Source organism: Homalodisca vitripennis, chromosome 3 (assembly GCF_021130785.1).
Source record: "Homalodisca vitripennis isolate AUS2020 chromosome 3, UT_GWSS_2.1, whole genome shotgun sequence".
NCBI lineage: Eukaryota > Metazoa > Arthropoda > Insecta > Hemiptera > Cicadellidae > Homalodisca > Homalodisca vitripennis.
In genome coordinates this window covers 21,349,895-21,374,976 of record NC_060209.1, presented here as the reverse complement: position 1 = coordinate 21,374,976, position 25,082 = coordinate 21,349,895, and the positions used below count along the sequence as shown (strand labels likewise).

At 30.6% G+C, this 25,082-nt stretch overlaps 2 protein-coding genes across 7 annotated transcripts in view; one reads left to right on the top strand and one right to left on the bottom strand.

Moving 5' to 3' along the window:
• LOC124356680 (synaptotagmin 1) overlaps positions 1 to 25,082 on the top strand; it is a 136,400-nt gene that overhangs the window by 105,344 nt on the left and 5,974 nt on the right. For 4 of the 6 annotated variants that reach the window (XM_046807818.1, XM_046807819.1, XM_046807815.1 and 1 more), the window contains exons 6-9: positions 92 to 286; positions 1,072 to 1,248; positions 16,774 to 16,891; positions 24,851 to 24,984. In XM_046807818.1, the coding sequence (XP_046663774.1) occupies positions 92 to 286; positions 1,072 to 1,248; positions 16,774 to 16,891; positions 24,851 to 24,984 (624 nt within the window). The remainder of the gene's footprint in view (positions 1 to 91; positions 287 to 1,071; positions 1,249 to 16,773; positions 16,892 to 24,850; positions 24,985 to 25,082) is intronic. The other 2 variants (XM_046807821.1, XM_046807820.1) reach the window with 1 other exon arrangement.
• Positions 15,696 to 25,082, bottom strand: part of LOC124356681 (regulator of chromosome condensation-like) — a 51,253-nt gene continuing 41,866 nt past the window's right edge. The window contains exon 12 of the mRNA XM_046807823.1: positions 15,696 to 15,788. Coding sequence (XP_046663779.1) covers positions 15,712 to 15,788 — 77 coding nt within the window. The 3' untranslated portion in view covers positions 15,696 to 15,711. The remainder of the gene's footprint in view (positions 15,789 to 25,082) is intronic.

Below are 25,082 nucleotides of genomic sequence, written 5' to 3'. Positions count from 1 at the left end.
TTCATTTTTTCATGTTGTACAATAATAAGACTCCACTAAATCATGTATTTTAACCACTAACTCTTCTGATTGGTGTGAAAACTCTGTTTAGCTGGAATATGACTTCAACTCAAACAGCCTGGCAGTGACAGTGATCCAAGCTGAAGAACTTCCCGCCCTAGACATGGGTGGCACTTCTGATCCATATGTCAAGGTCTACCTCCTGCCTGACAAAAAGAAGAAGTTTGAAACCAAAGTACACAGGAAAACTCTCAACCCGGTCTTCAATGAAACATTTACATTCAAGGTAACTTTCTAAAACACAGGTATAACGAGAAATACATATAAATTTTGTCTTGTAGCAAGAATTTTCTATGTCTCACAAATTTTTTTCCAGTAGTGTTGAAGGAATGTATATTAATTCTACATTAATTGTAGGTATAAATCCAAATTTTAGAGTACTAAAAATTTTATTGATATTACATGACTGAAAAATGAATTTTTGAGTTTATTACTCTAGGAAAAATCTGAACTTATTAAAATAATTTTACTATCGTTGTATAAATGTTTTATTTACAGCATCCCTACCCTTTAAATCAGAGTTGTATTCATTTACAGTCTGATTTCATTATTTAAGAACCATATTATTAGTTATTCTTTTGCAAAGTATTTTTAATGAAAAGAATAACACTAGAGATTCCTTAAAAGCCCTAAATTTCTAGAAAACAACTTAGCCTTGTTATAGCCAAAAGTTAAATGTAAGTAGTTATGTTTTACAATTATTCCTTCTTTAATTTTGACCAAATATCAAATTACTGCCAGATTGGTGGGAAGAAAGTGTTGTTTTGTAAGTTCGATTTTGCTTACATCATTTAGGAGTAGGATCAATGTAGCAATATAGTTGCTTTATTTAACTTATGTTCCTGAGGCTGTTACAGGAAACAAGGCCCTAATTTTTACCAACTTTTAGTTTGACCGGTTCTTGAAGCTTAACAAAGTCAGCAGTGCAAAAATGCACAAAACCTCAGCAGATTTTGCTTAAGTCTACAGAAAACTGAGAACAAAGTGGCAATATTTTTCCTTTTGTTACAGAGTGTACCCTATGCTGACGCAATGAACAAGACCCTAGTGTTTGCCATCTTTGACTTTGACCGATTCTCGAAGCATGACCAGATCGGCGAGGTGAAGGTGCCGCTGTGTCAGGTGGACTTGGCCCAGACCATCGAGGAGTGGAAGGAGCTGCAGAGTGTGGAGGGAGAGGGAGGCCAGGTAAAGTGAACTTACATGACACAACGCTTGGCTCAATCACAACAAGACCACACCAGACTGTGGTTGCACTTTTACAGTAACCATAGTTCACACAGAATATTATTAACAATGCTTCACTCCTAAAAATTAACCAAAAGCTAACTACAACGAGTTTTGCAGCATTTAAATCTAATTCTGTTTCATTTAAGTAAATTTTCAGCTACCATTAAATTTAGTGTCCTTATCGATTTACCTGCTAGCTTAATGATCCTCAGTCATAACAGTGAAGTCAGTGACCAATAGTGATTCAACCTATTATAGTTTCAGTACGCAATGCTAATCACTTAGCTTGAGCATTAATGGATGATGAGCTGCTGACCCGTTCCAACAAAATAGATTTTCTAACAACTCCTTACTTATTATCTTGGTTACCTATTTTCCTTTATTTTAATCACTTTTCAATTTTTGGGTATTTTTGAAATTCTCCTCCAAGTTTTTGTAACATATTTAATTTTGTCTGTAATATTTTGGTACATACTGTACTTATTATGTAGATTTGTAATATCCACTGGAATCACCTGTATACATATTTTAAATCAGTTCAGAAATTACACGGAAGCTTAATTAAAAAATAGATACATACAAAGCATTTTAGATTTCAAATAATCATCCAAACATGAAGATAGTGTGATAAATTTAATTCATTCCAATTAATTTAATTATTTTGCGACCTTAAAGTGCCTTCAAATATATAAGTGTTTTGCACTACAGCCAAGGGGTTTTAATTCATATATATCTTAGCATATAAAACATAAAAATTAATTTAATAATTCCCTTTATCTTGAGTTTCTCAATGTGCAAATAAATGTTGAATTTTAGTTTAAATACAACCAATAATTCTTATGTAACACCAATTGTAGGATTTTATTCTAGTTTATCATAATTCACAGTTTAATATAATGTAAGGTTTATGAAGTTAAAAATGTATTTTGCCGGTTCTATATATGACGTTTTAGTGATATTGAAAGTGTTACAACAATCATCAACAATTTTTATTTATTTATTTTAGCAAATAAACAAATGAACTGATATGACATAACATAACCAATGTCAAACATGCATTTATACAGATTACATCTTTTCAAAAAAGGTGTGCTAATATAAAGTAGTAGCACATGAAAACCAAAATATGAATTAGGCATCTTCCAGGAATTGTTAAGAATTTCAACAGGTTAACAGAGTTGGAAAGTGAAAAAATACTAAGTTGAAGTGAGCTAAGTGTTGTGATTTTGCATCTTTAATTCTGTAATTCTGTTTTTTTTTTTCATTACTTATAGGAAAAGTGAAAATATATCTTTGCCTGACACCTGAGAATGTTTTTGAAAAAATAAATTTTAAGTTCTTGAAAAATATCAGATTTTTCAGTCATACATTTCATTTCTGAGTATTATACGAGCAAAGATATGTTTTATAGTGAATGACTGATAATGAAGAACAGAATGCCTGATAAGCTTGTATTCAGATTAACATAAGTATTCCAGCCATCTTACATTTTATAGATATGGTTTAATTTAAATCATTTAATTACATCAACTCTTTTAATTTGTTTTTTTTTTAGTTGTTGTAGTTTTCCCTTGTATTTGATATGAAACAATAAAATGATAAGCATAAAAATACTTTATACTTTGGATTAAACAAGTAGACATGTTAATCAAAGTGATTAAAAATTCAGAATTTCTAAATTACAAATTACATTTTATTGTTATATGTATCACAAACTTTAAATTATATATGGTACTTTTTTAATTTAAAAATATTCTTTAATTTCATACATTTATTACTGAATAAACTAATTGGATAAGTTTAATAAAAAATCTATAACTTTATAAACGACAAATGTCGGTAAACTACATATTTTGATAAATAATTGTTTTAAAATCAAACAGTTTTTGAAAATTCTATTTTATATGCTTTAATGCTGATTTATAAAAAATATAACAATAATTGTGCTACTCTAACCCTAGATTGGTAAGGTTAAAAAAGAAAATAACAATAAAATTATATGTGGTAACTGGATTACAGATACTTGCCACTAATATATACACAATACACAATTACACAATAGTTTCTTCTGCAGGTGTAAACCTGTAAAACGTAGGTTACTCATGCATTGAACATATCAAGAACCATTGTTTATCATCAAGCCATAACCAAGATTAGCAATAGAAAATTTGTGTATCAAACATTTTATCTGAAGCCCAATACCACAATATTACAAAACACAATAAATACACAATCAAGCCACCACTGCACAATACAGGGTATAAAGAACGTACCACACAGAAAGTAAAAGAGCCAATATTTCAATAAATTGGTGTGACACACAACTTTACTGTGTTATAAATGACATTGATGTATTTGGCCACTATGTCTTTTGATTCATTGTCTTTCATGTACGCTTAATCTTATTTGTATGATTCTACACCTGAATAATAGAACGAATTCCAGCTCTTGAAACAAAACAAATACAAATATACATAATCCTGTTATCCATTTGAATCATCTACATTCAATAATGTATTTAAACCAAAAAGCACATTGTTAAGAAATTGCTGTTTTTAGAAAAACATATAATTAGTTTATTATCAATTTTTGTAAGTATAACAATACTGAAAAACTGTATTAAGATCGTCTAGTAGTTCTCGTGGATTCTGTGTGTATGTTCGTTCATAATCAATAAATAGTACAAACAAAGAATAGCACTTTGTTAAGGAACTGCTGCTTTCAGAAAAATAGATTATTAATTTGTTAATAATATTTTGTATTGAAAAATCTTTATTAAGACTGTATAGTTCTAATGCAGTCTTTGCGTTTTCCTGGTTTTTATTTAAAAAAAGTCTGGCCCTAAGAATTGCAAAAATTTATCAGATCTGCTACTTTTAATCAGTCCAGATACATAAGGACTTTGTCATTGTTACAAATGAAAAAATGGTTACGTTACAGTCACAAGCATCTTTCGCTTTTGTACTTGTCAAGGACAACAGAGCTTAGACTATTAGGATAAAATGAAACTATCAAACCGTCAACACAAACCTAATATAATATTGAATTACATTATTGAATTATGATGATCCCTTACCATTCTAGGGTAAATTATTCCTTTTTTCAAATCTATAAATTAAAAAACATGAATATAAACTATGATATTAGTAAAATTAAATTTTGAATATGAAGAAAATATTTGTAAATTAATGTATATTAAAATTATTACAAAAAATAAGGAGAGATTATGCTTAGCTTGCCCCCTCGCGCAAGCTTGACCACTGCATGTTTCCGCCCCCACCACGTCCACGTCCGCAGAGAGAGATGCTCTACAGAGGAAAGATTAAGATAATTTTAAACACACCCAGCAAATTATAAAAATAGTATATAAAGTACATACAATTAGTATGTACAATTAGTACGTATTAGTATGTACAATTAGTACGTATTAGTATGTACAATTAGTACGTATTAGTATGTACAATTAGTACGTATTACTATGTACAATTAGTACGTATTAGTGTGTACAATTAGTACGTATTAGTACGTACAATTAGTACATATTAGTATGTACAATTAGTACATATTAGTGCGTACAATTAGTATGTACAATTAGTGCATATTAGTACATACAATTAGTACGTATTAGTATGTACAATTCAATGATTGTAATTACATGCATTTCTCAATCAACTTCTTTACATTAGATTGTTAATAACCTTCTCAACCCTAAATTAAAACCTGACAGCGTAATGGTTTTGAGAGGTGTGCTCTAAAAAGTAACAACGAGTCCGTGAATGCAAGTTCTAACATGCGTTTATCAAACAAAAACACACAAAACATTCTTGTCCTTATTTCCTCTGTAAAACTCATTACAAGACATCGGTGTTTTGGGAAGAAGGTAAATAAAACACATTTTCTGAGACAATTTAAGCATTCATATCATCACTTTGATTTATTTACAACTTTTAAATTGTTCTCCTGAAAATTTGTTTTTATTCCCTTTCATCTTAACACCAATTGTTTTCTCTCTACTCACCTCCACCATTCAGACAACATACAGTTTACAGTTAAGTAGGTGAATGAATTCAATTTAATATTGCTTCCATTTAACTTATTCTTATTGTTTTAACCCATTCATTTCTTATAGTTGATTTATTAGTAGGCCTAATGATTTGTACTTTTAACATTTTATTGCTGTTTTTATGCTTTTAGATTTTAATCAATAATATTCACACTTTATTTAGAGTTTTTACTAAGGAATGAACTTTAACTGGACTGAATTGAGCTACTCGCAAATATATGCAGGGGATCCCAAAATGCTTTTTTCGAGAAACTTATATTTTTGTATTCTATTTATATTTTAGTAAACTTTTAACAGATTAATTGATATTGCATGTTCTGTAAACATTTATTTTGTATTCAAATATTTGTTTTTTATACATGCAAACTTTGTGGTTATTTTTTGTTAATATTTAAAAAATATCTCAATCAAAAACTTATTACCTACTCATCTTCCGTCTAATAATAATTTAAAGTACACATTTTACTGTTCTGTTTATTTTACTTGATTGCTTAAAATGCAGCACAAGATTTTATAATCTTGAAAATGTTATTGCACATTGAGGCATTGAAATTTAAATAATAGTTACTTTTTATAGTACTGTGAAAGTATATAGCAAGCTATTTTTTATTACAATAAGATACTTTCTGCTAATTTTATGGAAAACTATTATTTCAGATGGAATTTAATGATATGTAACGATTAAACTAATTCTTTTTGGAATTTTTTTTACTTCGGAATTTTTACTGCCATTTCAATTAACTGAATATCTTTCAAATTTGTAACATACTACATACACATAAAAATGTGCATATTTGATAAAACATGCTAAAATTGATATGTATTAATACTTAAACAAATCAAAGAACTAAAAATGCCCTCTATAGAAACTTTACAGAATTTTATTTAAATAATCCTACTGGAGTAAAAAAATCACGATTTTAAATCATAAAATTAGAAAATATTAGATTAAAAGTTTCAGCTGTATATGCAGTATTACAGGATAACCATAGAGATTTGTAATATTTGACAGTGTATTTTGCATAACACAATGATATAAACGTAACCAACAAAATTAATTTTATTCTCCCAAATAATCATTATTTGTTAAATAACTAATTGTACACTTAACTATCTAATTTTATTTGATTAGAACAAAAAGATTTAAATAATGTGTAATCATCCTAATGTTTTTGTTTGATGATAATACAATACATCTCTTTGATAAATACTAAGTTAGACAAATAATATTAGTATTTAACAGTTATAAATAGATATATATATACAGTAAAATGCTGTTTTAATATTTTATTTTAACATGTCTTTCACTTTCCACTAACAATGAAATTTACAAAATCCTTTCCACATAATATAATTTTTACTGAAAAAGATTTGATCCGATTTAAAACTACGCAATATTTAAATATACCTTTGCCTAGGAGTCATTTTTTAAATATTATAACGACTGTTTAAAAAGCATTTTGTTTTTTGTTTGTGTTTTTCTGTTGGAATGGCTCCTTTCACAGTCACACCACGAATGTGTCACTTCCGTTTTATCACTGCATTTTGGTTTCTCCTGCATCTACACTCACTCGTTCAACTGCCATTTTTTGATTCATGTTGGTTTTTCTCTTGTTTCTATTTTTCCCGATATTTCTCTGCTCTGCTTTTGGCCTGTGTATTGGTTGTTCCGACTCTATGTGCATGACGCTTCAATCAAAATTCACGTAAGTATTCGGGGTTTTATCTTCGGTTTTGTGTGCTTCTTACTGCATGCTGTGGATTTTACTTGCTAATCGCCATTTTTGTTGTACATTTGTCACATGGTTGTTTTTGTCAGACACAGCTTTATCGGAGCTGCAAACGGAATATTTAGATGGTTTGGTTACCATAGGATTTCTATTCGATGTGCTTCCAGACTTTTGTTATCTGTCGATCAAGTGTGCATTCTTTTAAGGCTACAGCACCGGAAAGAAGAAATGCAACTGCAACTACTTATAATAATAATAAGGTTTATTTATTATGATCTGCAATACAATAAGGTACTTTTTGTCACAACCGAATTTCATGAAACTGAGTTGGTACACGTTATATTTAATGAATCACTAGTTAAAACTGGGATAATGTATTTTATTAATAAATTATATACACATAAAAGTTGCATTGTGTAAAAGTGATTTTGGAATGACTCAATCTTTTTATACAATTACATATTTTAATATTAATATTTTAATGAAGTAATGCCTATTACAATTAAAACCTATTAATCATTCCAAGCTCTAGTACAACAAACTCATGTGACAATATAGAGCTTTCAAGGATCTTTTCTTAATGGATCTTTTGTTAATGGATCTTAGATACCAACAATTTGGTGTGCTAAGAAACCACAAATAAACTGTGGTTAAAAGAAAACACTAATAAGTACTAAAATCAGTAAACAATATTTAAATAGTTCTTCCGGCACACAGTCAGAAAAAGTAAGTAGATTTTTGATAGCTAAAACATTAATCTTTCTCATGGGCTTCATGTACTCAATATCTTTAAAAATGTAAGAGGTACAAAAAATTTGTAGTAACAAAATGTTTTTTAAATTCTATGATCATTCCAGAACACTTATTGGTTTTTCGTTAGGTTGATAAATAACAGAGTTGTTAATATTTTTAAGTTTTCACTGCCACCAGGCACCATATTGATATGAAATTGTATCAAACCAACCAAAAAACTTAGCCAAGATATAACATCAACTTTTGACCATGTTTCAAATTGTTTGGGCTTTTTTTACAGTATGAAAGCTTTGTTTCCACAAGCCGGGTTTTGTAGCATATAAATATAAATTTTGGAACGGGAGGTGGTTTTGGATTGTAGGTGTCATGTTTGGGGAAGCTATATATATATATATATATATATATATATATATATATATATATATATATATATATATATATATATATATATATATATATATATATATATGTATTTGTTCTTTCTTGTTTTTCTTGTTGAAAAAGCCTGTGGGTTTACAGTATTGGAATTACATATGACAAAGGCTATTTACAGAATTTAAGTGATAGCAGTTGTAACTGAAAATAAACTGTAATATAGTTAGCAAAAATAATTATTATACACATACTTGTAATAAACACAATAATTTATTGTTGTGTCTGAATATATACTCATATTTTTGTACTCTGCCTACCAAGAGGTATAGTGACTGATATTGAGATGTCCAGTACAGTCAGCTCATATAGACAGTAAGGTAATTGATCTCCTAACCATAATTTAAATTAAGTGTAAACTAACAGAGCGAATAAAACCTAAACAAAATACAAGGAGGGGTAATTTTAAAAAGTATGATAAGTAGTTTTAATGCAGCTTTTTTTTAATACAGAGTGAAAATGTTTATCAAGTTACAAAACTGTTAACGTGAGTAAAGTATTAAACATTTTCTGAAATTCTTAAATTTAATTGTTCAATGAAGAGTAAATTTCTCTTCCTCAATTTTGTACACTGCTTTGAAAGCTCCAAGTCATCTGCTAACTTTTTCCATACTCATCTACTACTAGTCCTGTCAAAAGCTGCAAATCATTTCTGATAATGTAATATTTATTCACTTTGTTTTAATGTTGTCTTTATAGTACAAAATACGCTATATCAAATGCCCTCCAATACTAGTGTGTTATTTACGTCCAAGTACTGTTGAACTACTCCGTCTTGCATATATACAAAATCTTGACCTGCTCCTTCTGCTCTTGGACGAATATGGATGTCGAACATCTCATCCACATAACATTGGGCTGCTAAACTACTGTTTTGGATCACTAAATGGTCTGTTTAATCATCAGTTCTTATTCCCCCCAAACTAATATTGAGTCCCCACCAAACAGAACCCTAGCACTTAGGCAACAGTTAATAAACTGCTTATATCTTCTCCATACTCCAACAATGTGGTCATCATTAACAAAAATTGTAAACTTTTGTCTCCTCTGTGAATATTACACAATTATCTCAAATGCCAACACCTATGGTCTCTTGTGAACCGCAATAAATCTATGACGTGAGGTCAATCCCGGCACTTGGACATGTCTCCTAGACCTCATTCCAGCTTCCTGGAGTCTATTTCCCACTGTTTTGTCTGATACACGAGTTCCAATTACTTAGCTAAGGTCATTTTGAAGTTCTCCAGCAGTTTAAAACAGATAACGAAATGCATTAACTCGTAAAAATCTGTCTTCTATATGCGTGGTGGACCTCGAGTGAACTTGTCCTGGTCTTCTACGAAGAGTGCCTTGCTCCTGGTACCGGTTTCCAATCTTTAAAACAATAAATGACACCTACCATCTACCCACATCCCGTTGTGAAACTTCTTCTTCTATCAAAAGTGACCACTCTACTGAGTTCTGTATTGGATAAAAACTGTATAAAACCCGCTATTACAATTAACACTAAACAGAACAACCATAGAACGATCAACATCTAAACTGATACAAACTCAGCTAGTACATCTGGCATTTTTCTTATCTCATTCTTGTTTGGACCTGATAAGCAAATCAGCAGTATTTATCTTTAACAGTACTATTCAGAAGTAAAACAACATTATTTATCTTCTTTATCAAGATGCTGCCTTTATCTGTGGGCAAAGTTAACTATATCATGTTATTTATATTTATCCTACGCCAAGCAATAGAAGTGCATTGTTTTAAGGTGTGTATTTGTTAAAGCATAGCCAAATCCTATGAAGTAACATGCACCACCATCAAACTCAGTAGCTTACAATGTAGCTTCACACAAAATTTCATTGCAAAGTCTATAGGTCAGCTCGTTTCCAGTATACCATGGGGACAGAAGACAGACAGGCAAAAATCTTTCCAGCCCCACAAGTGATAGGCTTCGCTATTTTTTAGTTAATTATTAATATAATATTTGGAATTTTTTTAAGTAACCACCATCTTAGACCCTTATGGTGATAAATAAATAATGGAGATGATATGGAGAGGATGCAATGAAAAAATTAAATAAAATTCTTTATTAGCCCAAGAGAACACGTTTCAATGTTATAAGACTCCTCGAATAGATAATGAACCTAAATACTGATATAATTTTATTTAATCTTACAATCAAATTATAATAAATTTCCTAAATAATTTTAAATATCATGGAGTCAATATTTAAACTGTTTATAAATTTCTGGTGAACTGCTATAAAATCATCTTATGTAAATATTTCATTTTCCAGTAAATATTCTTTAATGACTTTTTGAAAGAACAAACTTAATGTTTTGAAGGAGTTAAAGGTTAGAGTATGTTATCTCTTGGCCAACAAGAAATCAGATTAACTTTGTTCAAATCTCTGGGACCTTTCTATCAAGAGTTATCACACAAGGAACAGAAATACAGAAAAGAACTGATTGTCATTGTTGTTAAAGATGACAAATTCTGAAAGAAAATTGTAACAGGTGAGATATGTTATTTTTTTACATTCGTTATACAAAACATCATTCTCACTGACCTAAGGACATTTTATTGGAGAATAAAAACAAATTCCTTGACAGAAATTACTTGCAAGTGTGAATAGCAGTAATGAGAAGGAGCAAATGATGACTCAGTACCTTCACCAGCAGAGCTGCCACCATAGGAAGAAAAATCTTCCCTTCATCAAACATCCACTTGAGAATAAGTAAAACAATTCTGGGAAACTCAAGAAGTAAAATGATTCTACTTTGTGTATCTTTCAACTATTTATACATTAGTGGGCAATGACTTAAAACGTCATTTAAATATATGGATCAGTCTCTGCGCTGGATATGTAAAAGTGTGAACAAAGTGTACACTTTTAATATGTTTAGAATTCATACAAAAATTTTTGAAATGACAAAACATTTAGTAACTCTATAGGACGAAATATAAAGATTTTCAAATATTTATCGAAACCAAACATCCTTCAAGAGCACCTGAAGGATACCTTAATCTTTACATATTTAACATGTGCTACAACACTTTTCTTTGTAGTGTTATTATTTGTTGTGCAAAAATAAGAACCTAGATTTGTGGATTTTATTTCATTAACAAGACAAAGAGACAAAACTACATTTCTGTTCATAGAATTGACCTCTTATAAGATAGCTCTTCTAATGTCCCCTCCGGTACTTATCAAAAGTGAGTTTGTTTAAAGCAATTCAAATGAACTTAAAGACATTTTACAGAAAATTAGGAAGTGCATAATACAGAACATAAATAAGTGATAGTACAGTGGAAATGAAGTGTAAAGTGCCGAGTTTGAAGCTAAGTATACTAATTCCAGAATTATATTATATCCAGCTACCAATCACTCTAGATTTATATTGACAAACAATACAATAACAGCAATAAAACTGACAACATACACAAAAATACCAAGTTAACAAGCAAAAGAAGCAGATTGTGGTCAGGTATAGTTAAACAGCTGCATTAGAGTAAGCCTGTTTTAACAGAAATGTCTATAAATGAAATTCAATTTTAATTAATTATATGCCATTTATATAGTAGGGTAAGCAAACTATTTTATAGCTGGAGATCGAGGACACAGATTACCTATAAGCTCCTAGGGATAATATGTTGTAGGCTAAATATAGTTCAACTAGTTTGAGCACAAGTATAGACCAGGCTTGGGAGGATGACCTGAAAAAAATAATTTGATTTATGCTCTGCTACAGTGAATTGTAAGAAACGAAAAAGTGAAAGTCAGTATCGAATATATCAATAACCAAATACAATAAATTACATAAAAAATTATAATATTTCAAACTCAACAATAAATCATGTAATAATAGTTCATAGAATATTATTTGATAAAAATCTTACTTGATTAGAATACACTTCAACTTATCAAATATTTTGTCTTTTATAATTAGTAGCATAATACTGATATAAAGCTTATTTTACAAGATAATAGAAACTTTTTATGGAGAAGTTACCATTTCAGCACAAGCATATTGTCTCAACTTTGTTCAGAATATGTACAAACACAGCAGGAATAAATTAGCTCATTACTTTAAAATGATGCAAATTCTAAATATATTATGTTCAAATAACAGCTAAACTGAAAGGCTTTACAATTCAAAATAAAACTAAACGTTTTAAGTTCTGTGATAATATTTATTATATATAGTATAATAAATTTACACAACATCTCCTCATACTCAGAAGATAATCACAATATTTTTTTCTATCTATCCTAGTAAGTACTATTCATGTTGCATTCCAAATATATCTTATTGCATACGGATTCGGGGGAATGCCTGTGAAGATGTCAACCTCGTACTACAAAAAGATGTCATCAGAATTACCTTTAAAACTAATTAATCAAATTTGGGCATTGACCGAGTCAAGGAAAATATCTGCAAATATTCGATGTAATATATATAACAATATTATTTTACAAACAAAATCCATCTAGTGTTGTAAATCAAGTTAAACATATTTAAAGAAAATTTAATTAAAAATGTATCATTGCAGAATATTAATTGAAGAAATATTCATCGTACTTAATAGAAACAAAAAGGAAAACTTAAAAGATGTAAAAGAAGTTAAAACTGCAGTCACTGGAATCTTTTTTACAATTTTAACTATAAATTTAACTGAAGATGTAGTTTTTTTTTTTATTTGTATAACAACTAGAACAATTTTTAAAAATCAATAATTTTAAGATAGGCGATTTCATCAGAATGTTTTTATATTGTTGGAAGGATTTGGGTACTCAAATTTAAATTTATTTTTGCATTTAGATTATATTGTTTTATTTAATTATATTTCCACATAACATTAAGTTGTATTGTAAAATAGATTCGAAATGACTAAACTGGGCAATTAGTGCAACCAAAAACATCTAAACATATGTGTTTACGTTAAAGTCTAAAAACTTTTTTCCTCACTCATACTCAGAATATACTAAATTCATTTCTCAATTCATAGAAATCAAAATTTTATCATTTTATAAAGAGGAAATGTGAAAGGCCTAATGCCTGCCTAAAATTATCAACTGCTCCAATGTATTATGTATAGTATAAAAAGATAAAGGTGCATTTTTATGTTAGAATACATTTGGTTTTATTATTAAAGAGAGTAAAATCTAGAAAATTATAGTATTGTTTGTTCTTATAATTTTTAAAAGTTATTTTTTTATCGGTAATTGAGTTAGTAATTAAAGTTGATATATGAGTGAAAATAAAAAAATCACAGTGTTAATTGGACATTAATATGTCTAAATTTAATTTACATTTCCATAGTTTACATTGTATCACGTTATCATCCTATAAGAATATAATCATGTATGATGTTGAAAAATATTACACCAACAAAGACTAAAATTTAATTTAATATAAAATATAAAAATACGAAATAAATATATTTCAATGATTTCTCTTCATAAGAAATAAACTATAAAAAGTAAGTACAATAAGTTTTTGCCTAGATTTGCATGTAATTCTAGACACCTTGAATTGTGCACAGACATGCATGTGCATGCTCGCTGGGCTGCCGCTGATTATGTCTATCCAACCCTAAATTCTTTAATTTAAAATTGAATTTAAATTCAGTTGTATGTACATTAATTTCATACATTTTATATTGATTTGTATAATTTTCAACTCATTAATACATCATGTCCATTTCAACATTATAACTTTAATGAACCTAAGAATATATACTATGTACATCTGTCAATAAAGATATACTTTGATACAATGTTTCTATACAGTCATTACAGTCTTTTGTTACCAATTCTTTTCTCGCAAGTTTAAGAAACGCAGGCTATTTTAGCTAATCTGTGTGATAAAAAAACAACAGATTGTTCCCATGGTCCAAACAGTAATCGCGTTATTTAAAACAACATATAAAACAAACAAGACATCTATCCAGTTGTATTACAATAAGTGTGAGCTCATGGTTACAGTTTAAACTAGCTGTTTTAAGATCAAGTTATTATCCAAATGTAAAAAAATGTTTATTGTTAGGTAGAATTCTCTAAAGCTGTACAAACACTGTTTCGCAATAGGTACTGTTATTTATGTTAAACATGTTTGTTATTTGTAAAACATGATTTTTACTAGCCAAATATTCTTGTTGGGTCACTTAATATTTCAACAGTTAGAAGAGTACTTAAAAAACAAGATTGTCTTTATTACAGCTTAAACAGTTAAGATGTTGTGTAATATATTGTAATGTTTTACACTGAGAAGACTTGTATCAACTATGTGTTACTCTTTTGGCGTGAAGGGCTTTTATTGTTATTGTTATGAGCGTTTGACCTCTCCCATAGATTTGTGTTGTGTCGTTGTTAGATCTAGCCAAATGAGACACTGTTGCTTTTCTTCAATTCAACATTAATTATATTTTATTCTCAGATAACAAACAATACTTTATTCTTATCCAGTACAGTTTTAAATTTTACTACTAAATTACTTAACAATACATCTTTATCAACAAAAGAATAGTTAATTTCACTTTGTGTGAGATTTTATAAAGAACAACTGTTTTTGTCACAGCATTACATACTGCAATAAATTATATCCAAAGATTCCAAATAAAAATACATCTTTGCTATACGTAATTCTATAAAGATTTTTACAGTTCCGTTATTTTCAAAGTAATGCAAGTTTGTATGTCGTTTACAACACAAACTTTTGATTTAGTATTCTATTACAGTGCTTTTACAAAAACAAAAATATTGTTGTTCTGAATGGTGCAGTTATATTTTTATAAATATACAAAAAAAATAATGTTTCTGAGATTTTATTTCTGATAAAGCAGAAGTAATTCTATGTCTCATTTGGCACTTGATTGATTAACTGTTTTGTTTTCAAAGTGAATTAGAAATAGAAAAGCAGTGTGTTTAGTTTGTATATTTATTATAGCAAAATAAAATAATATATGAATAATTCTGTGTCATTTCCGAATTTCTAAATATAAAAAGTGTCCAGAATCGTTGTGTTTTTGTAATTTTGCTGTCACAATTTTTTATTTTGTGGTTTAACAAAGACACTGGTTTCTCAAAGAAAACGTTTTTGATATGCAGATATTTCATAACTAACAGTCAGCGTAATCAATATGTGCGGATAATATGATTCTTATAAAACTGTACTTTATGTTGGTTACATCCAATATTTGATTTAAGTTTTATCTGTTATATTTCTAATTCCTGAGTCTCTTTTTTTCTTAAGATAAAACAATCTAGAAATTAAGGGGCTGAGTTCAACTTGAGCTGGAAGTAACAAGACAAGAATCTCAGTTACAATCTAGGTGGAAGAGAGGGGTGAGGGAGGTGTAAAGGAGGGGAAGGGAGGTTGAAAGGAGGGGCAGGGAGGGGGAAAGGAGGGGGAGGGAGAGAGGATGTCATCAGACTTCACCTCAGGCCAGGAACGTGCTCAAAGTTGTCTTCTTTATTAAGCTTGAGCAATATCCACCATTTATGACAAGTGCTTCACCTAAAACAATAAAGAAAAATAAGTAATACAGTGATGTTTTTGAGCACTGTAGGTTCCGTAAATATGAAGTAAAATAGTTTTTACTTAAATACTATAATAACGGAATCTTTATTTTAAAACATGTATGTCATGTAAATTAGAAAGTATAACGTATTAATAATTCGGTTTCATTTTGTTTGTTACATAGAATTTTATGCTCTGTTGCAAAAAAGCGTAGATTTTTTTTATATGAGGCATAGATTCTCATGTGATGATTTTGGGAGTGGATTGGTTTAGTAATATCTAAAAATTTTCCTTACGCTTTTTTCATACTATTATTCATATTTCATAATTATATTTCTAAGAACATACCTACCTAAAATTTAAAACTTTAAGTAAATTATCCTAACATCTTTCTCCTATATAAAATATTTTGATAATATTTAAAAGTAAAGACATCGTTAAATGAAATTAGTAATTAAGAGATTTATTGAAAAGTAAAATGTTATAGAGGGAGCCAATGACAGTATTACTCGTAGATTTTGTGGCAATCAAAATTAGTTTGTATCTTAAACTGCTTCTGGTTCTTCAAGTCTTAAGAAACATTCAACTTTATAACAAACTATATACATTCAAAATAATAGGAAAAGTTTCTGTGATTTATGTCTGAAATGAATTTTTAGTGTAATATGGCTATTGATTACTGCTTACCGTATGATACCTACAAATTTGTAAAATATTAACATTATTTAGCTTTCAATGGTTTGTTCAAATAACATTCATAATGGCAGTAGATGACTTCGACAAGAATGAAATATGAGGCGAACTTTCATCCAGGATTATAACTGTACAGTATGTGTGACAGTTCTTTATTGTAATGATAGTTCTAGGCAATTCTTCTCTTTTCTGGACAATTTTTGTGGTTGATCTATTACGGTGCTCCGCTGTCTGCCAGCGAGTAGTTAGAGATGAAACAGTAAGTGAGACTTGTGGTTTTTGCCCCCAGGACAACAAGCTAGGTGACATTTGCTTCTCACTACGATACGTTCCGACTGCCGGCAAGCTGACCGTGGTCATCCTGGAGGCCAAGAACCTCAAGAAGATGGACGTCGGAGGGCTCTCAGGTCAGTCTGCTAGTTAGTGATCCTAACCTAGTCTACTCCTGAATGAAGTTCAGTCTGCTTCAGCACTAAGGACGTCTTGTCCAGCAATTTTGTGTGAATGTACTGTGGTCTCTATTTCCAGCATTATTTTTTGGACTTCATTTTTAATGCAGCCTAATTTACTATGTTCTCTCCTATTGTAAATACTGGGTGAGTGACAAGTAACTAGTTATTATAAAACTGTTATAAAATCTGTTATATTACTGATTTCATGTTGGCAATAATAGCAATACGGAGTATGCAATAACATTTTATACTGCCTACTTACACTATTTCATTATTGTCCTTTAGAAACAGCTGGTGCATTATAAACAATCATGGCTGAGAAATTGTCTGTTTATGAGCAAACTCAGATCACATGTAAATCGATTATTTTAGTGGTGGAGTAGAGAGAAGGGAGTGAGTGCTTCAATACGTGCAGAGACAATTAAGAACTGTCATGGAAAGCTAATGACCACGAGCTCTATGGAAGACATGAAGTGGCCGCCCATGCACATCGAGATAGGAGGAAAATGTGGTAACAGTTCAGGAAATGTTTACTCGTAGCCCACAAAAATCAACCCATCGGGTAGCTTGTACAGTGGACTAACAAGGCATACAGTACATATGGTGTTTCATAATGAAGTAAGTTTTCGCCCATGGAAACTCATTTTGTACAAGAGTTGAAATTTGAAGACTATTATCGAAGACTGAATTAATGCTGGGTTGACACGAAGATTGGCCACAACTTTTTGAAAATATCTTGTGGAGTAATAAGGCTGCGTTCCATATTAGTGGTTTTGACAATCATTATAACTGTCATTACTGGGCACCATGTGATATCGATCCCGAAATGACAGTTGAAAAGTTGCAAACCCGTCCCAAAGTGACCGTGTGGTGTGGAATGATTGCAACAAAGATCATTGGTCCATATCTTCTGAGTGATATCATGAATGCTGATATCTACCTTCAGGTACTTCAAGATTATGTGTGGCCTACGATATCACAATTGGAAAACATTGATGACCTAATTTTTATACAAGATGATGCGCCACCCACTATGCAATAATTGTTTGCTAGTGGTTGGATCAAACATTTTTTGGGCTTGGCTGGGAAGGTGTGGACCGCATGACTGGCCTGCAAAAGAAGTCCAGTTTTACTCCATGTGATTTTTTTGTGGAGCTAAACCAAGGAGGAGGTATACAAGTTCAAACCTTGTACATTGGAGGAATTGGAAAACGGAATTCAAGATGTAATTATCAACATCCCAACTGACTTCCTCAGAAAAGTGTAAATTGTATCCTTGGCTGTTTGAGAAAGTTAGTTAACAACACCTACATTGAGATTTAACTTATTCCTATGTTTTCTTATGGCGAAACACATATACTTTGTTTCTTAATAAAACAGGATTTGTATTAATAATTTATACCAGTTTTATAATACCTAGCTACTACCCACCCAGTATGTTCCTAATAATAATAAAATTCTAAACTTTGTCAAGCTCTTGTATATTAAAAGGCTTTCTGTGATTTTCTATATTGAAAAAATTAATTCAAAAGTTTGTTTAGTGGGAAGTTACTTAAAAGTGACAAGGTTGAAGGGGACATGAGCTTTTTCTCTGTAGGGATGGTGTAGAACTTCCTGATGGTGTATAACTTATCAGAGACGCTATTGTAGAAGGCATCAAATGTTTGATATTATGGTCTTCTTAATACAAAAAAAATAATTTATATCGCCTTTTTAGTTATCAGGGTGGAGAAAACAATAGTGCCCATTATCTAATAGAAAAGATATAGAAATTTTTAAAAAATGTATTCACAATCATCACAATTAGAATACATGTAAATTTTCTTAACATGTTTGCCTCTGAAAATACCAATTAGCGTTTGGCATTGTCACAGTGGGTGTGGCCAACGCTATTTGGCGTTTCTTATAAGAAATTATCTTCCACCATGTATCAATGTTATCATTTGATCTGGAACCATAGCTGACCTTGATTAATCTCAAACAGGTCTAGGAATAGTAGCCTGTGGTTGTCATTATCCATATCAAGTTTTTTTTTTTTTTAAGTGAGTCAGTATGGTGAAAGTTATAATCTGTCTGATCTAAAGTAATATAATCATTGTTAAAATCATCAGATATTATTATTCGCCCTTTAAGTCGGTATATAGTAGTAGTATTGGTTAAAAAGCAAGAGATGACAATGATTCTGGATAGATCTTGATGATGTGAATTGCAGCCCAGACATGTCAATGAATCATTTACTTCCTATCTCTTGGCCCCAATCCAAACAATCAGAGCTGCCAAATTGGGACCATAAAGTATACTCCTTGTTCACAATTAATACGAGATGATGATCCAGTAATAACATTTTTTTTAAAATATAATCACCTTACTGGATTACATGTTCCCATGCCAGGACACAATACCCTTATTGATTATTTCCATCCAATCTGTAATCAGTCATTTTCTCAAGTATATTATAAATTACACTAATGCTAATGCTGAAGAAGTAATTATGTCTTCTGGTGCTAGCATTATTTCTGTATAAATTAATGGAATGATATAAAATTGCCTGAATTTAAAACTATTTTAGGACTTCTATTTCACATGGTAATGGTCAAAATACACTTGCAATACTATTAAATTATTCAAAACATATTTTGCTCAATTTGTGTGACTTTGTAGTTTTCACTTATTTTGGAATGTTTACATTTTATTCATGTCATACATTTATGTTACACCTTTTATTTTACATATAAAGCTCATTACACCTTAATTGGTGAAACCTGCATGTTGCTGTATCAGTAATAAAATATTCTAATGACACCAATATATTGGCATTATTATTACTATTTAAAAATCGTAAACTATAAAATAGAACATAGATTTAAATAAATTTAAGCAAAGATAAAACGTAAATAAAAAATGTATGAACATCCAGCATTCTCCATTGAGACACATATTTATTCATCAGCGAACATGTTAAAAGTTAATTAAATTTAATATACAAAGACAAGAATATATTGTTCAAGAGTTAGGTCCTCCTGGCTTGTCACTCCAACTGAAGAACTCCTTCAGGCTGTAGAAGACTTTTTCCTGAAGCCAGGCCCTAGGTTTCTTCTTCAGGTAGGCTGTTGCTCTTTAAGTCTTCAGGTAGTTTTCTTTAAGTTCATTGTATATGTCATATGTATATATCTTGATTCCAGCATACAATGGTTTTATTCCATTGGTGACTGTTCTAATAGCAGGAAGGTCAAGTTACTTAAAAGTTTTGGGTTTTATCCATGCACATCTCTACGCCTTGTAAAATGTCTAGTAACACAAAAATTAACAGATTTCCAATATACATATGGAAATAACGGTGAGGATGTTTAAATCCTTGATTGTATTTCTGTAACTTACTTTAGGACTTTGACCAATCATTAATCTGAAAGCTTTCCTTTATAATTTCAGTAAGCTTTGCAGGTTGACACTTGAAGATCCCCTAACAACTTTCCATATTGTACGTGGCTCTGAAAAAACGACATGATATGCTATTTTTGTAACTTCTGGTGAACTAACTGCTGAAGTTATCTGTAAAGTAAATATTGCAAAGCTTAGATTGTCTACACAACTGTCCCATGACATATATCATTGTCAAACATTCACCTAGGGAGTAACTTAAAGCCTGTTCATGTTTTTAAGTTCAAGGAGTTTTGATAAGATAATTCTATGTCATCCAAAATTTATCTGCTTAGTTTTAGTTTTATTAAAAACAAGGTCATTATTGTTGTGCCATGGTGACAGATATGCATGTGTCAATTTCCAAAAGTTATAAGTTATTGCTTGCTAGTAGAAGTACAGTGTCGTCAGCATACATAATTAATTGTCTCACTGCATGGTTCCATGTGCCTTGGTAGAACATTTTTAATAAAATAAATAGTACTGGCAATAGGACTGACCCTTCGAGTATTGCTCTTCTTGTTGGTATTGGATCACACAGTACCTCGTCTCTTCAGGTAGCTTTCAAACTATTTTAGAGTCGTTTCTGTAATATCTAGCCTTATTAATTTAACCAAAATCAGAACGTGGTAAAGCGATCAAATGCGTTAATCTGTTCTAGGAGTACAATTTTAATGTTGTTGCTGAATTCTATGTTCTCTGTAAATTGGACTTGGAGTTTTCCCACACATTTTGATGATTTTTTAAGATATATCGTCAGTACCAGCTAATTATTTTGATTTTGTGGATTTTGTGATTGTCTGTAACTCTTCAGCTGTTGCAGGAAAAAGGATATATAGAGGGTTTTCAATTTCAATGAAGTGATACAGACAATTATCAAATCCGTGAAATCAAAATAATCAGCTGGTAATAACGATATATGTTCAAAATTCATCAAAATCTGTGGAAAACTCCTCTAACTCCAATCTACAGAGAACATAAAGTTTGGCAACACCGTTGTTCTAGACATTTGATTCTAAGGCATTTGATTGCCTAGGCCATGATGTCATTTTGGCTAAATTAATAAGTCTAGGCATTACAGAAACAACCCTAAAATGGTTTGATAGCTACCTGAAGGGACGAACCCAAGTAGTAGGGGTTAAAAATTGAACATGAGCCAACAAGTACTGTGCTATCCAATACCAAGAACAGGAGGCGTACCCGAAGGATCAATCTTATTGCGAAAACTATTTATTTTATTTAAAAATTTTCTACCAAGATACATGTAACCATACAGTGAAACAATAAATTATGTATGCTTACGACACTGTGCTTCTACTAGTAAATAATAACTCCAAGCTTTTGGAAAATAACACATACATATCTGTTAACATGGCACAACAATAATGACCTTGTTTTTAATAAAAATAAAACTAAATAGATGTGTTTTGGATGAAATAGTAATATCTTAACAGAATTCCCTGAACTTCAGAGCATGAACAGGCTGAAAAGTTACTCTCTAAGGGGTAATACTTGACAATTATGAATCATTGGACAGTCATGTAGACAATCTATGACAAAACTAACCTCTGTAATATTTGCTATAAAGAGAACTTCAGCATCAGTTCACTAGAAGCTAGAAAAATAGTACATCATGTACTTTTTCAGAGCCACATACAATACAGAATAGTTGTTTTGGTGGGGGGAGAGGAGATCTTCAGGTGTCAACCTGCAGAGCTTACTGAAATTATAAAAGAGAGTCTTCAGAATAATGACTGGCAAAGGCCTAAAAGAAAGTTACAGAAATACATCTAAAGATTTAACTATTGTTCCTGTTATTCCTATAAGTATATTTGCAACCATTCTCTTTTGTGTTACTAGAGATTTAATAAGGGATAGGGATGTACATGGACACAACACAAAACTTTCAAGCAACTTCCACCTTCCTGCACACAGAGCAGCCACTTACACATTAAAACCATTGTATGTAGCATCAAGATGTACAATGCATTTACCTGTAGACTTGAAGAGCAACAGCCCACAGAACCTGAAAAAGAAACCTCTAATCTGGCTTCAGGAAAGTCTTCTATAGCCTTGAGGGGTTCTTCAATTGGAGGGACAATATATGAGGATCTAACTCTAGAACAAGATATTCTTATTCTTATCTTTGTGTACTAAATTTAGTTAACTTTGAACACATTTGCTGATGAATAAATGTGTGTTTAAATGGTGAATGCTGGATGTTCATGCATTTTTATATTTGTTTCATTTTTGCTAAAATCTTTTAAATAGTTAACGATTTAAAAAAAAAATAGTTACAATAATGCCAATTGTTGTTTAATGAGCTTTACATTTAAAATATAAAAGGTATAATGTAAATATATGACAAAATATAAATATTCAAAAATAAGTAGAAAGTTGTCTCATGACATAAATTGAGTAAAATATGTTTTAAATTATTTAATAGCATTGGATACTTGGTATTTTTACAATTCCCATGTGAAATAGAAGTAATAAAATAATAGGGTTGTTCTTGAATAAAATTGAAATTGTTAGTAGTATAGATTTCAGTGCATCTTATTATTACAACACATACTCAAAAATAAATACTCTCTCATGCAAAATATATACCTTGGAACTCTTATACTTATATTTTCTCCTAATAGTTTGTGACCATGCAGAATTATATATAAAAACAGTCTTCCACAGTAAAACAAACTGAAAAAGCTACTCTAACAGATTTAGGAATCTTCCAGACCATCTATGAAAGGAATCTCCACAGTCGTGATTTCAATATCTACGTTAGCTTTGTCTCTCCTCCAGACAATGCTGGCATATTCAAGATGCCTTAAGCTTAAGAACACTGATTTGTAATGCGTAAGAATATTGTACAAAAATCTTTATTGTTAAAGATCAGGAATTTCACATCACAAGACAGAAATTCCTCGTAGCTTTTTAAACAAAACCGTTATGAATATACTTAAATAATACATACTCGACAATGCTCTTCATCAAAAGATAGCTGTACAGAAGCGAAGAACTCTGAATAAATTGAACACAAAACAGCTGTATCAGTAACAACACTGTCATCAATATTGACAACTACAGCCTCCTGAAATTGATTAACCTATTTCCATATGTTGATTCTTTAGTTTTAAAGTTATTTTCAATGGTTTTAGAATACTGCCTTCTGCTTTGATTCAGCTCTACTTTTACCAAAAGCCTCAATACAATGCATAGTTATTCATAGCTCCAATAACTCCAAACTACTTAAATTTTGTTATGAGCAAAACCCTTTTGCTTTAGCAAATTTGACTAAAACCACTTAGGGTATGATACATGAAATATTTTCTCTTTTTCATGAGTGTATTATATGGGAATTATGTTATTTCTCATTGGCGTAATATAATCATCGAGTTAAAAGATGCACCTACAGAGTGAATAAAAAAGGAGCATAAACTCAAGTCATTACCACATAGAGAGGGATTAATTTCAAGCCAGGTGAATTCTTCAGCCAAATTTCACTGTGGATGCAAATCTTAAGAGGAGAACAAGACTGACTGGGAATCTCCTTTTGGGTTTTGGTTTATTAAAATGCCAGGTTTGTTGTTGCATAAGTATGTTGCATCGCTCAAGGAAGAATGCAGATTTAATACAAGCAAAAATAGTTAACGTCTTCTTTTTTTATAATAAACCTTCACTATATTACAACAGGTGACAAACAATAACTATTCCATAAGATTCAAAATATTACTTTGCCATTATTTTACTAAGCTATTTATTAAACTCCAGTACAAGGACGTAGCCCGCAAGGGGGTCCAAGAGATCCAACCCCCCGAATTTTCAATTGTTCGATTACTTTTTTAGTCAACGATTATTATTATGTAAATGATTCAGTATTACTGACATGTACTGCTGAAAGTTCTTTCTCAAAAAATAAACGGGTCAAGAACTTTTTAAGGAACAAAATGGGGCCTTACTCTCTGTGCACTACGGGAAACATCAGTTGTCTGAAACCCTCCCTAAATTTCTTCCTGGCTACATTCTTGCTCCAGGATATACCACTGCGTTATACAAGAGTTCATTGTTATTTACATGGTACTCTGTATATAACAAACTGCCAGAATATAAAAGAATGTTGGAAAATTAAAACATTTTAAGATTGCAGTTATCAACTGTCATAACTACATTGTCATTCTACAAGATTTTATAGTACTGTATGAGTCAATAAAATCTTTACTTGCTAGTGATTGGCTGTCCAGTGTGAATATCTATTTAAAACGTTACTGAGTAAATATTAGTAATTTTATTCTTATTATAACATACACATGAATAAGCACCAACTTATTGTGTTTAATCCGTTGATCACATCTATTGCTTAGCACGTTCTATCATCATAGCATGATTTTTTAGAGGTTTGACATGCTGAATAATTTTTATGGTGAATCAATTTGTAAATATTGCAGACTACATTTTAAAAGGTTGATGTGTAATGTCTTTGTTGTTACTCCTCTCTAGATCCATATGTGAAGATTGCTATAATGCAAAATGGGAAACGACTAAAGAAGAAGAAGACCAGCATCAAGAAGTGCACCCTGAATCCATACTACAACGAATCGTTCTCGTTTGAGGTTCCGTTTGAACAGATTCAGGCAAGTCTACTAATAATTCAACATATTTTGTTCTTATACAAAAAAATTCAAATATTTTTTTCACTTGCAGTCATTCTCTTTCAGCAACTACTATGAAT